Source organism: Lutjanus erythropterus, chromosome 16 (assembly GCF_056507025.1).
Source record: "Lutjanus erythropterus isolate fLutEry1 chromosome 16, fLutEry1.hap2, whole genome shotgun sequence".
In the NCBI taxonomy this organism is placed as follows: Eukaryota; Metazoa; Chordata; class Actinopteri; order Lutjaniformes; family Lutjanidae; genus Lutjanus; species Lutjanus erythropterus.
In genome coordinates this window covers 36,992,062-37,011,639 of record NC_139332.1, presented here as the reverse complement: position 1 = coordinate 37,011,639, position 19,578 = coordinate 36,992,062, and the positions used below count along the sequence as shown (strand labels likewise).

The 19,578-nt window shown below is 40.4% G+C and overlaps 2 protein-coding genes across 2 annotated transcripts; both read right to left on the bottom strand.

Annotated features, from left to right (window-relative positions):
• Window positions 1–225: 225 nt before the first annotated feature.
• Window positions 226–10,378, bottom strand: LOC146313591 (uncharacterized). The gene is made up of 3 exons (XM_084739579.1): window positions 9,846–10,378; window positions 3,786–4,259; window positions 226–2,031 (listed from the first exon to the last, which is right to left on the bottom strand). The coding sequence occupies exons 1-3, from the start codon at window positions 9,925–9,927 to the stop codon at window positions 386–388; spliced, it is 2,202 nt and encodes a 733-aa protein (XP_084595705.1). The 5' UTR covers window positions 9,928–10,378; the 3' UTR covers window positions 226–385.
• A 3,908-nt stretch (window positions 10,379–14,286) lies between these two features.
• LOC146313590 (uncharacterized) lies at window positions 14,287–16,508 on the bottom strand. Its single transcript, XM_084739578.1, has one exon. The coding sequence runs from the start codon at window positions 16,336–16,338 to the stop codon at window positions 14,362–14,364; it is 1,977 nt and encodes a 658-aa protein (XP_084595704.1). The 5' UTR covers window positions 16,339–16,508; the 3' UTR covers window positions 14,287–14,361.
• Window positions 16,509–19,578: the final 3,070 nt, after the last annotated feature.

Sequence of the window (19,578 nt, the reverse complement as noted above, 5' to 3'; positions counted from 1 at the left end):
TAAAGGAACTACACTATTCGTATAACAGTATCCTTCAACAAACATACTTGGGACAGTCACAGTGAAGCACAATCCTGAGGGAATACATCACTTTTCCACTGCGATAAGAAAAGATCTGTACAGTAAAATTACATCATATCAATGTGAGCTAGTCAATGTTTTTTGTTGTTTTTTTAGCCAGAAAGTTTATCCTAAACCAAACCATGTTTGCAGTTAATTATGATACTGTATTATCATAACATACTATTCTGATTTTAATTAACTACATTCTAAAGTAAATAAATAAACAGTGTTGAGCCAAGTCTTGCTATCAGTACTTCAATCCTGCTGAAAGAAACTAGCACTGTTGTGTTTTGTTATAGGAGTGATTTAAGTGAAACTGTGATCACAAATGGTGCATGGCTGATTTCTCCCCTGTGTGGATTCTCATGTGTCGTCTCAGATTGCCCTTTTCCCCAAAGATTTTACCACAAACTGAACAATTGAACGGTTTCTTCCCAGTGTGAACAATCAAGTGTCGATCCAGAGCTCCACGTTCTGTAAACCATTTACCACACATTGAACAATTAAATGGTTTCTCCCTGGTGTGGATTTTTATATGCCGTCTCAGATATCCTTTTTCTGCAAATCCTTTACTACAAACTGAACAACTGAATGGTTTTTCCCCTGTGTGAAGAGGTAAGTGCCGATTCAGAGCTCCACGTTGTAGAAACCATTTACCACAAATTGAACAGCTAAATGGTTTCTCACCTGTATGGACAAGCAAGTGTACTTTCATACTTGCATGGTGTGCAAATTTTTGATCACAAATGGAACAACTGAATGGTTTCTCCCCTGTATGTACAGTCAGATGTTTTTTCAGATTTCCTTTGTCTACAAATCCTTTGTGACAAAATGAACAGCTAAATGGTTTCTCCCCTGTGTGACCAATCAAGTGTCGATTTAGATTTCCACGATGTGTAAAGGTTTTACTACAAACTGAACAACTTAAAGGTTTCACCCCTGTGTGAACAGTCAAGTGTTGTCTCAGACGTTCCTTATGTGCAAATTTTTCACCACAAACACTACAGCTAAATGGTTTTTCCCCTGAGTGAATAGTCAAGTGTCGATTCAGAGCTCCCCGTTGTGTAAAGAATTTACCACACACTGAACAACTAAATGGTTTGTCTCCTGTATGAACAGTCATATGTCTTCTCAAATCTCCCCTTTCTCCAAATCTCTTACCACAAATCGAACAACTAAATGGCTTCTCCCCGGTATGGACCGTGGAATGTCTTTTCAAACTTCCCTGTTGTGCAAATTTCTTACCACAAACTGAACAACTGAACGGTTTCTCCCCTGTGTGAACAGTCAAGTGTCGCTTCAGAATTATACTTTGTGTGAACCTTTTGCCACAAACTGAGCAACTAAATGATTTCCTTCCTGTTTGGATTTCTTTCTGTTTCTGCAGATGTCCCTTTTCACCAGAGGTTCCAGTGCATTCAGATGAGCTAACTGATGTTTTTCCAGTATCACATAACTCTGACCGAGTCTCCCTGTTCTCTTCCCAATCACAACTGTCATCAGTCTCAGATTCAGAGGAGTCTGATGTCTTGTCATGAGCAGCTGGTTGTAAATGACTATCTGAATTAAATGTCCTGGCTGGTTCTGATCCTCTACAGTCCTCTCCACCAGCCTTTGTTTTAAAATGTTCTGCATCTCTTTTCTCTTCACTTTGTCTTTGATGAAGCTGTGAAGATTGAGGCTTCTCTTCATCATCTTCACTTTTCACAAGGACAGGCCCGAATAAGGCCTGAAGTTTCTCTTCATCATCATCTTTTTCACTTTTTACAGGGACAGGAATGAATTTAAACTTGTTGATATAAGCCACCTCCAGCTGTTGAAGCTGCTCTCCCTCCTGACTGGTCAGGAGTTCCTCTTGTTCCTCTTTAATGTGTGGCAGTTTTGATTGATCCTCCTGGTTCAAATGGGGGCTCCATTCCTGCTGTTCAGGGGGGACCTCTTCTTTACACACTAATAGCTGCTGGACATCTGCAGAGAGTAATGAAATAATATGTTTTAGAAAATTGTCATTTCCTGTTAATATTTAAACCTCTGACTACTTTCTTAGATGTGTGGGTAAATGTTGCACATTTTACATTTGGACAGCCTATATGCACTTCACAGTCCATCAGAACAGATCCAGGCAGCTAGAATTCCACGCAGATTTAAGCATAGTTCCGAGACAGTTCTTCCTCTTCAACTCCTGCTTGTGGCCCTTTGCTGCATGTCATACCCTCTCTCTACCCACTTTCCTGTCTGATCTTCAGCTGTCCCCATCAAAATAAAGCCAAAAGACCCCAATTCTAATCTTAAAAAACAAACAAACAAAAAACACAAGGTACAAGGTTTGTTTATTTATCATTCCACAACACAGGGTTGTATAACAAAGTGCTAGTTGCAGTTCCTATATAAAACTCACAAAAATTAGATAAATGGATGAAAAAACATCATAAATAAGAATAAATTATTAATTGTTGAGTGCAAAGTATATATTTAGTTGTGTCACTACCTGCTGCTATACACTGATGTTAACTGTGCTGTAGCTGCCATTAGCTAGTTAGTGGTCCTATTAGACTGGCATACAGATTGGCAATAAAGCACCTGAGGTGAGTTAACATTACAGTGGCTCTAATTGGACTCTGACTCCAGGAATGGCACCTCCAAACACAGCAGGCATGAAGTGTTTGAGGAGCAAGTTTGTAGACTTTTAGAAAGTGTTTTTGTTAAGAATGAAGTTATTTACTCCCGTGTTTTGAACAGCAAGGGTATATGTTCAGTCTGCTTGCCGGTTGTTCCGACAGATCCAGAGTCATTATTCTTATTCCGCATTAGCATTTAATCAGGGGCTCGTGTCATACCTCAAAAACATATGTTTAGATAATAAAATTATTGGCAAACATGCAACAATGAATCAACTAGTGGAGCGAACTAATGACTACTGGTTGACCAAGAAAATCTTTAGTGAGGGTCACCCCTACCAATTTGTGATGTATTCATTTAGGGTACTTTCTACTGCTAAATTCTGCACAAAGATTTTCTGAACTGTCTTTATGATGGTGGAGATGTCTGATGTCCAAGATAGGTCTTCTGTGATACTGATTCCAAGGAACCTAAAACTGTTGACTTGCTCCACCTCAGCTCCAGTGTGTAGACACAGGTGTGTCTTTGCCTCTTTTTTTCTAAACTAAACAATCAGCCCCCTTGTTTTGTTGAACTGAACAGCAGGTTGTTCTCTGTGCACGACTCTGCAAGATTGTTGACTTGTAATTTGTTAAATTATATTTTAAAAAATTATTTGCATCATGGCTACAAGTATACAATTATTTTCCTATGCACAAATTCAACCAACATAACCTAACATTTACCAATTCAGTCACATTGATGTTTACACTTCTTTTTATTATTGCTGTGCTCTACCCTTATCTTGTACTTCCTTGACATGGTGTGTGCTTTTTTTTTTTAAAAAAAAAACTCTTCCATTGTCTGTCCTATGTACAGTATATGTTGGAATAACATATACATTTTGGCTGAAGTGCCATACCAAGAGCCAACAGCATGTTGCTTGCTCAGCAGCTAAGACAGCTGCTGACAAACCCTCCACCAAGGCCTTACAAATTGTATGAACACTGCTGAAGGGAGCCAAGAACTAAGAATTTCATTGCCAGTGACTGCTTCACTGTAACTGTTTTACATACCACAATAAAGAATTTAAACTCTTTGAGTGGTGGCTGGCTTCTACAAACCTGTTCTGTGTAATCGAACTTCCGGGAGAAAACAGTGTCCAGTAGTTTGCATTTGTGTCTCTTCCCAATCACAGCCCTCCTTAGTCTCAGGTTCTGAGCAGTGTGAAGTCTTGTCATGAGTAGCTGGTTGTAAATTTCTATCTGGATTGAAGTTTCTGTCTGGTTCTGATCTTCCACCATCCTCTCCATGAGCTTCTATTTTTATCTGTTCAGTTTGACTTTGATGAAGCTGTGATGACTGAGGTTTCTCTTCATCATCTTCTTCTCTCTTCACAGGAACAGGCATGGATGTGAACTTGGTTATATCAGCTTCCTCCAGCCCTCCAAGCTGCTCACCCTCCTGTCTGGTCCAGAGTTTCTCCTGTTCCACTTTAATGTGTGCCAGCTCTGGTAGGTGGTCTTGATTCAGACTGGAGCTCCACTCCTGCTGCTTGGGTGGAACCTCTTCTTTACTCACCAACAGCTGCTGGACATCTGTGGATACGAATGAAATACATACATGTGTTTTAGAAAACTGTAATTTCCTGTTAAACTTTAAACTAGTGACACTACTACTTTCTTAGATGTGTGGAGAAATTTTGCATATTTTGTTTAACATGTTTGCAAGTCAGGCTAAACACTCAATCAAAATTTTAGCAAAATTGCAATATGGCCTACGGCAAATTTTAAATCCCAGGATGCATGTTTATTACAGTCAAAATATATACAACTGTATTACAGTTGAAAATGAAAGGGGACCCATTACGCTCATTTCCAGCTCTATATTTTCATTCTGGGGTTCCACTACAATACCATTAGTGTGGAGGCACTATATGCTTTTATACTGCTGTTTTTTTTTTTCGTGTGAAAAATGGTCAAGATTTGCTTCCATTGTTTGGCAGATTTTGTGATGCTGTTTTCCTGTGAAACTCCAGCAGTGTTTCTTGAACTAAAAAACTAAACCTGACCTTCAGCATAAGGGTGAGTAGATAATGACTGAATTTTCTGGGTGACTTATTCCTTTAAAACCCACTTCCCTCTGCTCATGAGCCACGGATTCTCCATGTGCTGTGCCTGAAGGAGATGACCATGTAAAGATATTCACATGTGGCAACATCAGCCATTGTTGAAAGTAGAAAAAACTGTATTTAGAGCAGCCTGAAAAACAGCAATTTCTTCTACATACATTTACCTCATTATTTTACACTTAAGCCATGTTTGATATGAACACTCAATATTGTAATGTTATTGAAAAGTAAGGAAAAGCATAATAGATCCCCATGTTGTAATGCTGTAGAGATAACCTGCCCTGTACGCCACATTCTACAGACTTAAGAAAACATCTTTGTTTGGTACATGTCCCTGCAAAAAAAATTAAATTATCACACCATAATCAGTTTTGCTATGTTTTATGTTGCTCTAGCATTTACTGCAATTTATCCTGTTGAATATAATGCTAGCATGCTGCTTATGTAGCTGTCTCTACAGGCTGTGGTGATGCTGCTGGTTGGATGCAGGAGACATGTATTACACCAGAGGGCTGTACTATGAAGCAAGCTCAACACAGCCAGGCTTTCTTTACATGATCTGGATCGACAAAGCCTAAAACTGCAATCAGAGATAACGGGTATCACGACGGTGGTTATCAACTTGCTTTGTTAATCCAGGGTTTCGTCTTCAGACTCTGTGCGCGCTCACATAAAAGGGGCGTTTGTTGCATCATTTGACTCTTCTTCTGCATGAAATGAAGCGATCGCGAGCCACTTAAGTCAAAATCATCAAGTTGTATTTATGAGCTGTGGAAAACATACAAAATACATTATGGCAAAAAGCAACACTGTTGCTGCAAATAAAGCAGAAGAAGAAGAATGCTGTCAGAAAATTACTGATGGACTAAATGTGGTCTTAATGCTGCCGTTTATTCTAACATGAAAACTGCACATTAAACAATAAAACTCCATACAGCAGATTTAAACATGATTAAGTCTGTCTGACACTGTCCTATGATGACAGAGACGTGGACATCACTGAAGTTTTTGACCAAACCAACGTAAAATCAGTGTAACTGATTTAAGATTGTCTGTGATAAATGATGATGATTTTCTAATCAGTGATCTGAGCTGCAAAATCACCGAGACAAAACAGATAACAGTAAAAAGTGTCTGTAGTTGCTTCATCGTTATTTTAGTGTGTGGATTATATACCATGTAAACTTAAAGGGCCCTATCTTACACCCGGCGCAAAGCCAATGCGCCGCCAGCGCAAGTGATTTTGCTATCTTACGCCAGCGCAAGTGCCATTTTTGCCATGTGGGTAAGATAGCAAACGCACTTGCGCTGGGTCTGTGCCGTTGTGGGCGGGAGGTCTAAGCATGAAGGCAAAACCAAGGCGTGGCCGGGCGCGTTTGCTATCTTGTGCTCAGCGCATTGGAGTAAAACGCGTTTGTGCCTTAGGGTCGTGTCTTGTGCTGATCGAAAGCAAGCGGGAGGCGCAATGGATTTAATTTATTCAAGGCGTGTCCAAATCCACCTTTGCCGTCTTGTGCCAGGGGCAGGAGTGATATTTTGCTCTGCCCCGCCCTTTGCGCCACCAGCGCAAAGCAGGATACACCTATCAGATGTGCCCAAGTGCCTTCATTAATTCACAGGCGAGTTTAGGCCGAACATGCAATAAACCAATCAGAAAGTCAGCTCTCATCACCTTTTAAGAGGCAGGTGCCCAGCAGCGCAAGCGGAGGCAGCATGACGGAGGATTTACCAGGAAGAAACAAAGAGAAAAGATTTTCAAAGCAAGAAGACAGATCTGGTTCGAGAAGAGAATCTGCAAGAGCACGCAATATATGGAGACAGCAGGACGTCTCCAAAACAGCTTCACGCCGAAATAGTTTACAGTAACGCCTGCAAAAACCAATACAATAAATATGAACTGCAAATGTCATGCAGATATGTAACTGGTAATGTTTTACACCGAAGCACCTTGAAATTGTGTTGTATTTTATAATTAATTATTAGCATCATCATCATTATTAATTTTACTGGCTGAGGAGCGGGGGAGAGAGATGGTGCAGTAGAGAGAGGAGGCGAACAAATCCAGTCCAGCCGCAAAGCTTCCCAGTTCCGCTGGCACACCTGAGCCGGGTGGAGGAGCAGTTAAGCGGTGGTCTGTGCTCCTCCTTCTTCTCCTCTCCCACCTAATCCTCATCTCCTCCTCTCATCCTCCCTCCTCTGTCCCGCTGCGAAACAAGTTGTTCTGTTCTGAAGTTTGGAGTGCGCAAAATTACGCACAGATCTATCCAACCAGCTCTGATAGAAGCACATAACTTTTTTCTCTGTTGGGCTGGAGTCCTGTGGTCAAATATAGTGTCTTGTATATTTTGTATGTTATAGATCATAACTGTTCAATCCTTGTTTTTCTGGATCATAACAAACAGGCAGACACAAACACTACAGCTGTTCCAGTTGTCATGCTGACTCATCTGATAAGGACGATCAGACAGGTGTGATTGCGGCCGTGCTCCCTTCGCAGGTCTATTTAGATTTATTAGGCTTTAAAATTATAATTATTTTCCTCTTTAGTGAGTTTATCTTTAAAGACACATGCGCACACGGCTGTTTAACATTGATGAAAAGTGTTCTGTGATTGTGGAGAGTGCCTCAGCCAAGCGCGAGACACACGAACGCTTTTAATTTCAATATTTACATTTTATTGCTGATAAAAAAAAATATGTTCGAATAACACTTAACTAATCCACACTCCTGTCTGAGGAAGAGAATGACCATAAATGAATGAATGTTTTGTGATTGTAAAGACGTGTGTGTGTGTTTCGGCCAAGCCCGCCGGGTGCTATCTTGTGCTGAAAGACAACAGACTTTGCGCTTCGACCGGGTTTTGGCTGGTCTAAAGCGCAAGCGCGTTTTACCCCAATGCGCTGAGCACAAGATAGCAAACGCGCCCGGCCACGCCTTGGTTTTCCCTTCATGCTTAGACTTCCCGCCCACAGCGGCACAGACCCAGCCCAAGCGCGTTTGCTATCTTACCCACATGGCAAAAATGGTACTTGCGCTGGCGTAAGATAGCAAAATCACTTGCGCTGGCGGCGCAATGACTCCACAATCACCAAACACCTTAATTTACATGAGTCTTTATTCTCCACAGGAGTGTCGATTAGTGAAGTGTCCTTTGAACATATCCACCAGCAATAAAGTTTAAATATTGAAGTTAATAGTGCAGGTATGTGTGTGTCTTGCCCTTGGCTGAGGTGCGTACACTCATCTCCACAATCACGAAATACCTTTCATTTATGTTTAAAAGTCGTGCACTCGCGTGTGTCTTTGAAGTTAATCTCACTAATAAGTACAACGGTACTATTATTATAATTATAAAGCCCAATAAATCTCAGCAGACCTGCAAACAGGATCACAGCTGTCAGATCGTCTTTATCGGATGAGTCAGCATGACAGCTGGAGCAGCTGTAGTGTTTATGTCTGCGTGTTTGTTATGATCCAGAAAACAATGTTTAAACAATTATGATCTATAACATATAAAATATACAAGACACTATATTTGACCGCACGAGTCCGGCCCAACCTGAGAGAAAAAGCTCTGTGTGCTTCTATCAGAGCTGGTTAGATATATTTGTGCGTAATTTTGCGCACTTCAAACTTAAGAAACTCTCTCTGATTATTTCGCAGCGGGTCAGAGGAGTGAGGATGGGAGGAGAGAGATGAGGATTAGGTGGGAGAGGAGAAGAAGGAGGAGCACGGACCGCCACATATCTGCTCCTCCACCTGGCTCAGGTGGGCCAGCGAAAACCGGGAAGCTTCGTGGCTGGACTGGATCTGTTCGCCTCCCCCTCTCTACTGCACCATCTCTCTCCCCGCTCCTCAGCCAGCAGAGTTAATGATGATCATGATTAAAATAATTTATGATAAAATACAGCATACTTTCAACGTGCTTCAAGGTTAAAATATAAGCAGTTACATGTCTGCATGACATTTGCGGTTCATTTATTGTATTGTTTTTTGCAGGCGTTAATGTAAAATAAATTATTTACACGTGAAGCTGTTTTGGAGACGTCCTGCTGTCTCCATATATCGCGTTTTCACTCCTCGAAACAGGAGATCTGTCTCCTGGCTTTGAAAATCTTTTCTCTTTGTTTCCTCCTGGTAAATCCGCCGTCATGCTGCCTCCGCTTGCGCTGCTGGCGCACCTCTCTCTCAAAGGTGATGAGAGCTGACTTTCTGATTGGTTTATTACATGTTCGGCCTAAACTCGCCTGTGAATTAATGAGGGCACTTGGGCACACTGATAGGTGTATTCCGCTTTGCGCTGCTGGCGCAAAGGGCGGGGCAGGGTGAAATATCACTCCCGCCCCTGGCAAAGGTGGATTTGGACACGCCTTGAATAAATTAAATCCCTTGCGCCTTGCGCTTTCCACTTGCGCTTTCGATCAGCGTGAGATAGGGCCCAAAGTGTTAATATGATCTGGAGCAAACGGGAAAACTGACTGCATCACCAAACAGAAGTTACCATGACAGCGCGATGTATACAGTTTGTGCTGCTGTTACATTACATTATGTTACATTTTCACATTATACGGATTCGTTCGGTGATCTTCTGAATATAATTTTTCAAATTTTCAATGTTAACGTCCTCCCTCAGTTTAAAAGCTATATTGCTCATAAACAACCTTGTTTAGGACAATAATTAGTTAAACAACAGCGCGTTTTACAGACGATTTAATCATAAACTCTGAACATAACCTGCTCCTGACCAGGTTATGAGTTTAGCATCAGTTACCATGGTGATCTAGCCAGGTTAAAAGAGAGCCACCTTTGTGACACTGAAAATCCTGGGTTTAGACTCAACATACTCTAGGTGAGAAAATAATGACTTCATTTTCATTTGTGGGTGAACCATCCAGAATGTGAAGATGATATTTTGCTGCATATACTCCAGGTTTTATGTTCACCAAAGATGTGTACACATTTATATTACCTCCCCACCTAATAAAGTATAACTCTTAGTGGCAGATGGTTTCTCAGCAGTTTAATGTAAGAATAACAATTAAACTGTACAAACCTGTCCTGTGTAACTGTACTTCAGGATTGAAAGCAGCATCCAGCAGTATCTGGTGTTCCTCCTCGTTCTCTCTTTTAGACATTTAGGTTTTTCTGCAGGCACACTCAGTTGCTCTCTCTTATTTGCTCTGTGTTCATTAATTAAATCACGGTCAGCTCAGCCTGTTTCCTGCAACAAGCTAAGCTAGCTTCATTACCGTCGTAGGATACCAGGTAATAATTCAGGTGATACAGATTTTCAAATTAATGGAGCAGCATGTAGTCTATTCAAACAAGCTCTCTCTGGACATGTTGTGTCTGTGAAATACAGCGTCTCCTGAAGCCGCTCCAAACAGCGCTGTGAGGCTGAGCTCCGTCCCCGCCGATTTCCTGCAGCAAGCTCGGCTAACTTCCTTTAGCATTCTTGGCTAACAGGACATGAGTCTGAGCAGAAACGTCCCCAACGTTTACACAAAGTCCACTTCAGCAGGTTAATCCACACATACAGGTTCTGCTGCTTGGTTTCCATTGGATCTTATGTAGTAAAACGGTACTCTGAGCATGCTAGCCTTTGTGATTAGCCACGGAATGCTCAACTGCTTCCGGTACCACGTCTTTGCAGAATTTCAAAATTAAAGTGCCCCTTTTTCCCTTCAAATTTACAATCATACAACAATAGATTTGTAGTGCAATTCAGCTGTGCAGCAGCAGTATGACTTTATTCAGTAAATTTAGATGTGAAAAACTAACAGCAAGGAGGAGGGATGTGGGTGAAAAAAGTTATTCCACACTAGTACAGATGAGTAAAACTTTTCAAGTTCATATGATAGATACTTTTCATAACAATTTTACCAATACACACATCACAAAATCTTGCTGTATTTTTATGTAGAGGTGAAAAGTAGTACTACACCATGTTATGTTCCCATTCTGTTGGTGGGTGTTGAGTATTTCTACATAGCAGTATAAGTACTTTTACTGAGGTAAAAGATCTGGGTAGTTTTGAAAAATTATATAACTGCCATTGTGGCACCTCAGGATAAAAGAAATAAAGTATAGAAAGTATGAAGGAGAACATTAAAGCATGAATAAAATACAGCAGACATGTCTCATGATTCTACTATTTCATAATTTTACAGTATTTTAGCATGAATTCAGTAGTATTAATAGTATTTCTTTTTCTAGATAACTGAGAGCAGAAACAGAAGCTAATAGAAAGTGCCCATCACAAAGAAGACATCAAACATTATTTAATAATTATGACCACAAATAAACCACTGAATAACTCTCTTTTAGGCATTTTTATTGAACTGCCAATCTTAAAAAGGCACATTTATAGTGGTTAGTTGTGTTTGTTATTAATATCTTAGTATTATTACAGGCATAATATATTCTTTGATTATTGCTATGCAATAACATTACATGCAGCCATTTAATTGGGGCAGAATTAGAACAGTCTGATATCAAGTTCAGATTTCCTGGGAAAAGTTGGATTTCTGAGTTTCTGAATGTAGTTCAGTGAGACACTGCTGCCATCCAGTGGACATCAGAGAAAACATCACCATACCACTCAAACAGGACGTACTCATGCAATACATTATTTGTAATTCTGTTTCTCATCTTGTAGAGCCTAAATAAATTTAATGTATAGATTTCTACATGTATTATATATGCACAAGTGATCATATATTAGAAATAACAAATGTTGAGATATGATGTTAAAATTTTGCCTGCCAAAAAAAAATCATATCACCTTATTTAGATTCACAAACAGCTGACAGCACAACTGAACAGCATCAAACATGGTTTAAAAAGACAACCTGCTTGTTTTAGTGCATGCTCTATGATTATGAAATTTTTAAAGACTTATTTATTTATATCTCTTAAGTCAGTGTGCAAGTGCATACACAAAGGATGATACCAAACGCAAACAGTACAAGGATTGGAATTTGCATTAGCATGGTGTCCCAAGGGCCAAGTTTATTTGTTGAATGAGTGACCTGCAGAGTCTGAGGGACCGAAGTCATCTTGGATAGCCTCAAATGCAGTAATGACTAAGGTGATGTTGTCAGAGTTGTCAGGAAGAAGGGTAACACACACATCTCCAATAAAGTTGAGCATGGCAGAGACCACCTGTTTTGATAAACAGGAAGTTGAGGGCCATTTTATCTTTGTTTGCTGGTGGGTGGACCCCTGGAATAACTGAAGACTTTGGGTGCAAGGCCTGTGTTGTCCAGCGCAGAGATGCCCACCAGCTGTTTCGTACAGGATCAAAGTCTGTTTGCATGTCATCATTCCACTTCACGGCTCCCACTGGAGGGTCTACGAACAGATCTCAAAAAGCAACAGTGTTGCTTGTCACTTTCAAATAAGGGTTAACTTCCTGCTCCGCCTGTATACTGCTAAGATCATTGCTCCCGAGGACCCACTTGTTTTACCTGTTGATGTTAAGAATTTTCTGTTTCCAAGGTGTGCCAAAATAATGTACTACAAAATGCATATGTGCTGTTAGCATAGATGTTAACTTTTTTCTCTCAGCAAGTTTGCAGGCTTCTGTGAGTTCAGCAGCCTGTGCAGATAGTTTAACAGATAGAACTTTTTAATCCACAAAGTTATAAGTTAAAAAGGCTATTTTATAAGTTATTATATTAAAAAGGCTATTTTCTGACTTTTTAGATACATGGTTCTCACAGGACAGTGATGCTACAGACATCTGATAGTCCTATAGACCATGATGCATTGCTGTAGATTTAACTTGTCAACAGTGGCCTAAAGTAGTTAAAACGAGCTCAACCTTAAACATTTACAGAAGTAAACAGCGGTATCATTAAAACAATAATACTGAACCAGAAACATCAGACATAATAACACTGACAGGAAACATTTTACTGCAACATGAACTCTTTTACTTTAAGTACATTTATCTGATTATGTCCAGACTTTTACTACAGTAAGGTTTTATGAATGCAGGACTTGTACTTGTAATGAAGTATTTTTGTAGTGTGATATTAGTACTTTTGCTTCAGTAAAGGATCTGAATACTTTTTACACTTCTGGCTGCCTCAGAGGAGTAACATCATGTCCGTATATTGTCTGGACAGACAGAAAGACAGACAGACAGACAGAAAGACAGACAGTTCTCCAGAGAGGCTGCTGAGGGAAAGTGTGCACATGCATATGAACACATGTTCACATACAACATAGTTATCTTTTATGATCTACAGATTATAAATACTGTTGCATGCTGGTGCTCATAAAACGTGAAAAATAGTTATATTTCACTGTAACCTCAGAGACAAAGAGCAGCTCTGCCTGTGTCTGTAAACACCACAGAGACAGACAGACTGCAGCACATCTAACATCAAACACACAGAGGGAGGAGCATCAACTTAACGTTACTGTGTGTGAATGATGTCAAACTTGGAGTGGAGGAAACACAAGTTTACCTGATTACTGTTCATCTTTTTTTTTTTTTTTACTCTAGTTCTGCTTCATCCTCTCATCAAAGTCACTGACACCTGCTTTGGTGCAAGGGGGATGCAGGGCCCTTGCATACCTCACGGGGGCCCTGCACAACTTATCTATAATTTTTCAAATGCAGTGATACCAAATGAGTAGTCTGAGAATGGATCCAGCCAACTCTCCTCTCCAATATTATCTCTTCTCTCAGGTGGTCCAACACTTCACGATGTGGTGCCACCTGCAAGGCAGCAGAAAATGTAATGCTAATATGGCCTTGTCACAACTGTTGGAACCTTTTTGGAACATTCTGCATGAAATTCATAATGGGCGTATATTTACAAAAAACAAAGTTTGAATACTAAATATCTTAGTCATTTAAATATTGGTCAAAAAGATTCTGCAAATCATTGCATTATTTTATTTGTTTTATGCAACATGTTTTGGAATTGGGGTTGTATTTCAATGCTTTATTTAATTATCATCCTGAAAACGAGATACATAAAGCACACCAGAGTGATGACAGTGGCCATTTTAAATTTAGTTGTTTATTAATTATATATGATTAAATTCCACTTTAATGGATCTTATATCAGGTGCCTGATCATAGGAACATTGGACCATTATCAGTGTGCAAACTCTTTCTCTGATCTGGAGAACCATTTACTACACTAGTAATTATACACAATTATGAAAAATCATTTAGAAAATCAATGAAGTGATTTCGAACAAAACCAAGTTGCTACCATCTTGGCAAAACACTTGATGCTTTCAATTCAAGTATTTGTGCAGAACAGCTATAGCCTGCTGCTGAGATAATGTCACGCCCTTTACAATTTGCAGGGCTTAGGGGCACCACATCATTTGGTCATTTGTCTACATTTTAGACTTATTTCCAAAGAGATATTAGAGTGAAAACAAAAAAAATAAATAACATGGACAAAACTAAAAACAAATTCAAAATGACCCTGTAGCTTCATATTAGCTGAAGAAAAGCAGCATGATTGATTTTGGGATTGATTTATTTTGGAGAACAAAGTCTTGCCCTCAGTACTTCAGTCCAGCTAGAATAAATTGGCTCAACAAGGACCTCTGCTGGTTGATTTACTTCTGATGCTTTCACCAGCACATTTATGTTTTTGGATGTGAGCATGCCGAGTGAATCTTTTATCACAAATGCTGCATGAAAATGGTTTCTCCCCTGTGTGGACTCTCATATGTCGTCTCAGATTTATCCTTTCTCCAAATCCTTTACCACAAACTGAACAAGTGAATGGTTTATCATCTGTGTGGATTTTCATGTGTCGTTTCAGATATCCCCTTTCTACAAATCCTTTACCACAAACCGAACAACTGAAAGGTTTATCATCTGTGTGAATTCTCATGTGCCGTCTCAGATATCCCCTTTCTCCAAATCCTCTACCACAAACTGAACAACTGAATGGCTTTTCATCTATATGAATTCTCATGTGTCGTCTCAAATATCCCTTTTCCCCAAAGCCTTTACCACAAACTGAACAACTAAATGGCTTATCATCTGTGTGGATTCTCATGTGTCGCCTCAGATTTTCCTTTTCTCCAAATCCTTTACAACAAACTGAGCAACTGAATGGCTTCTCCCCTGTGTGGATCCTTATGTGCCGTCTCAGATTTTTCCTGTCTCCAAATTCTTTACCACAAATAGAACAACTGAAAGGTTTATCATCTGTGTGGATTCTCATGTGTCGTCTCCGATTGCTCCTATCTCCAAACCCTTTACCACAAATTGAACAACTAAACGGTTTATCATCTGTGTGGACCAAGGAGTGTTCTCTCAATTGCTCTCTTTGTGTAAATCTTTCACTACAAATGCTGCAACTAAATGGCTTCTCTCTTGCATGGACAGTCAGGTGGCGTCTCAGATTTGACTTTCTTGCAAATTTTACGTCACAAACACTGCAACTAAATGGTTTCTCTCCTGTGTGAACAGTCAAGTGTTGCTTCAGATGCTCCTTTCGGGTGAATCTTTCGTCACAAAAGTTGCAACTAAATGGTTTCTCCCCTGTATGGACAGCCATGTGTTGCCCTAAATGTCTCTTTTGTCCAAATCTTTTGCCACAAACTGAACAACTAAAAAGTTTCTCCCCTGTGTGGACAGACAGGTGTTGGGTCAACGGATTCTCCCTAGTGTGGACAGTCAAGTGTCTTCGCAGATTTGACTTTCGTGCAAATCTTATGTCGCAAACACTGCAACTGAAAGGTTTCTCTCCTGTGTGAACAGTCAAGTGTTGTCTCAGATTTTCCTTTCGGGTGAATCTTTCATCACAAACACTGCAACTAAAAGGTTTCTCCCCTGTATGGACAGTCAAGTGCTGTCTTAGTTTCCCCCTTTGTCCAAAACTTTTACCACAAATTGAACAACTAAATAGTTTCTCCCCTGTGTGAACAGTCAGGTGTTGAGTCAAATGGTCCTTTTCTGTGAATCTTTCATCACAAATGCTGCAACTAAAACGTTTCTCCCCTGGGTGACCAGTTAAGTGTCGATTCAGAGTTCCACGTTGTGTGAACCTTTTACCGCAAACTGAACAGCTGAATGGTTTTTCCCCTGTGTGACCAGTCATGTGTCGATTCAGAGTTCCACGCTGAGTGAACGTTTTACCACAAACTGAGCAACTAAATGATTTCTGTCCCATTTGGATTCCTTTGTGGTTCTGTCCCTTGTGGTCAAATGTTGCAGTGCATTCAGAGGAGCTAAGTGATGCTTTTACAGTATTACATAAACCTGACTGAGTCTCCAAGTCTCTCTGGGTCTCCTGCCAATCACAACTACTGTTATCAGTCTCAAGTTCAGAGTAGTCTGACATCTCTTCATGAGTAACTGGCTGTAAATGTCTATCTGGAATAATGTTTCTGGCTGGTTCTAATCCTCCACAGTCCACTCCATCAGCTTCTGTTTTCAAATGTTCTGCAGCTCTGTCCTGTTCAGTTTGTCTTTGATGAAGCTGAGAGGACTGAGGTTTCTCTTTGTCATCTTCTTCATTCTTCACAGGAACAGGGGTGAATGTTAACTTGTTCATATCAGCCTCTTCCAGGCCTTGAAGCTGCTCTCCCTTCTGACTGGTCCTAAGTTCCACCTGTTCCTCTTTAAGGTATGGCAGCTCTGGTGGGCCCTCCTGGTTCAGATTAGGGCTCCACTTCTGCTGCTCAGGGGGAAGATCTTCTTTACACAGCAACAGCTGCTGGACATCTGTAGAGAAAAGTGAAATATATACATGTTTAAAAAATAAATTCCTGGTAAAGTTTAAATCTTTGACAACACTTCTTAACCCGGTATGTTCGTAGCAGGCTCATTTCAAACACTATAATGAGTAGGCCTAACATTTGAATTTTTGGAACATAAAACAGCAAATTTAATAAACGATTAAGTTGAGTCTAGGTGAAGTCACAGGTGAAGTCACAGACATGCAGACATGGACGAAAAATACATGCCAGAATATAGCTGATGTTGCAATGGAGGATGTTTCCCTGGGCAGTGACTTGCATAAACCTGCATGCAAAGAAACTGCCTGACAGTAGGTAATCACCAAATTGTAATAACGATGACATTGTATATGTGTATGTATACATTTAGAATTATATTATTATTATTACTATATATATAGTGCCATTAGCATTATTGGCAGTAATTTAACACTAGGACCACCAGCATTCTAGAATTCCCTTCAAGCGCTGCAACAGCCAGACTGTCGTGTAATTTCATTGTTTGTGCTAAGAAGCACATCAATAATGCATTTTTTGATTAAGTTACTATAAATTATGATAAATAAACAAAATATCACAAAGCCTAGAGTAGGATCGACAACATTTACCAATGTCAATTTACAATGTTAGCCAGCTTTTCTTTAATTTGTAGTGTGCATTTTTTTTTTTACTGCCACTTCATGTCACCCATTGAAATAGCCAGTTTGCTAAAATACACTCTAAAATAATAAATATTATGTAACTTTTAGTCTACTATATTGTTGGCTATATTATGTATTTGAATTAAAATACTGCAGAACAAAAGACATAAACACCAAAATAATGAGAGGAAACTTTTATTGACACTGCTGCTCCCCTCTTCTAGATTTTGTTTCCTGAATGGACAGAAAATCAATTCACTGAGCAACACGCACATATGTTTCTTGCTACAATGCAGGTCAGATTAATACGACTCTTGGCAAAACAAAGAAGACATTAGCCAGCAAGGCTTTCTATGGGCACCAAACTATGGAACTAGTACAAAGGCAGAATCAGCACCTTGGAGAGTGCAACGGTACCTAAGGCATACACCTGGTGCAAAAGCTCTCAACCCTTATAGTGCACTTCCCACAAACAGATCGCTTGCATCCCTTGCAGGAAACCAAGGTCTTGTTTTTTTTTGCAGTGGCTGTTGATCTGACACTGCTTCCACTTTGCTGGCTCTTGTTGCTGCTGTAGCTCCATGGGCATCAAAGTCAAACTGGCTTTGACACGCATGTGTTCCTCTCGCAATTCCTTCGCCAACTGCAGTATGAAGCCTCTTCTTGAAATGATGGTAGAAGTGCACATCTTGAATAGGACATGGGCGTTTATTGCAGCCATTACCAGGAGATTGTAGAACACAGCAACAGGCCATCTTCGAGTTGGGCCTTTTACTGTGTACAGGCGAGCCATCTGGTCTAGCACATTAACTGTGACCTTTAAAAATAAGAATAATATTAATAACAAGAACAACAATAACGAGAGTAACAGCAACAATGATAATAATAGCTTACCTTTGTGGTGTTGTAGAAGGTTACAGTCTCTGGCTTTCTCTTCTTGTCACTCCCTATGGAGACAGTAGGGTGCATGGTGCTGAGGACCGCAATGCTCTTTCTTGGGTTCCCCTGGTAAACCGTGAGAGTGGCACGTTCATGCTTCAGCACCTTGGTGGAGAACAGTAACCCTTTCTGCTGCTGGACTGAAGGTGGAAGCCCCTGTCTGGCCTTGTTGACTGTGCCAACCAGGCTGGTGTTTTTTTGGAGCAGGTTCTTAGCCAGGGTGAGGGATGTGAAAAAACTGTCTGTGGTGACATTTCTTCCCTTTCCCACGTATGGCTCCACCAGCTTCATAACTACATCCTCTCCAAGATGTTGATGTGCTGGTCGCATGTCGTCTTTGCCCAGGTAGGGGAAACCATTCAAAAGGTATTTGGTCTCTACATCTGCAGCTAACCAGAATTTTATGCCAAATTTGTCTGGCTTGTTTGCCACATACTGGGTAAAGCGGCACAGTGCTTTGGTGGGGAACAGCTGCTCATCCACAGTGATGCATGCTCCAGGTTTGTAGCAGGCAATGCTGTTGTTCACAAATCCACCCCACACGTCGGACATCAGTGCAAATTTGTCATTGCACAGACGGGTGGCCTGTCATGCTTCTTGTCAAAGCGCAGGTAGCGCATGATCTCTCTGAAGCGGTTCCTTGGCATTGTGGTTCTGAAGAAAGCCAGTCCCCATTCCTCTGACCAAAAGCTCTCCAACTCTATGTTTTTATTGTACACTCCTCTCACGTACAGCAAGGCAATGAAGGCCTTCAGCTCGGCAACAGAGAGATCCCATGAGCTGTCCTCTTCAATGCTGTGTGCCTCTGCCACAGTGCAGTCCCGTATGTGCTGCAGCATTTTCCTGTCCAGCAAGCACAAGAAAGCACTCAGAGCATCTTCAATTTTGCGCTTAGCATGGGTTGTGGGCCCCACAGATTCTGTGAGGATTTTCTGGGACTGCTGTCTCCTTGAGGGTCTCCCAGGCTGGATGGGTTTCCAGATGGTGCCATCTTTCCCCTGCTCACATGGGCTCAGGACTGCAAAACATACATAATTGTATACATACCAAGTAAGATAGGATACAAGACTTTCAATATTACACACAGGAACATAATGCAATCAGTTATTGATTAAAAGAAAACTTTAGTTTACTTATTTGTAGAGATGTTTTTGTTTTCAAATGTTTTTATTGTGAAGCCTGGTTATAAAAGATGACAAAATATGGCATTGCCATGCCTCATTTCCATAGAGACAATCGTTTTTCACACCTGGGGGAGACCTGTGGGAATATGTCATGCATTTTTTTCTCTTTGGATGACATCCATTTATGGAACATGTGAATGTAACCCAGACTCTCATCCAATAAGTCATTTTGTATCCAAGTGCCCAATTCCTTTTCCCACTCTTCTTTTATGATGTTTGTAGTTGGGCAGTTTAGGTCCAGTAATATATCATATAAATGAGATATTTTATACAAGTCAGCTCAAATAAATAT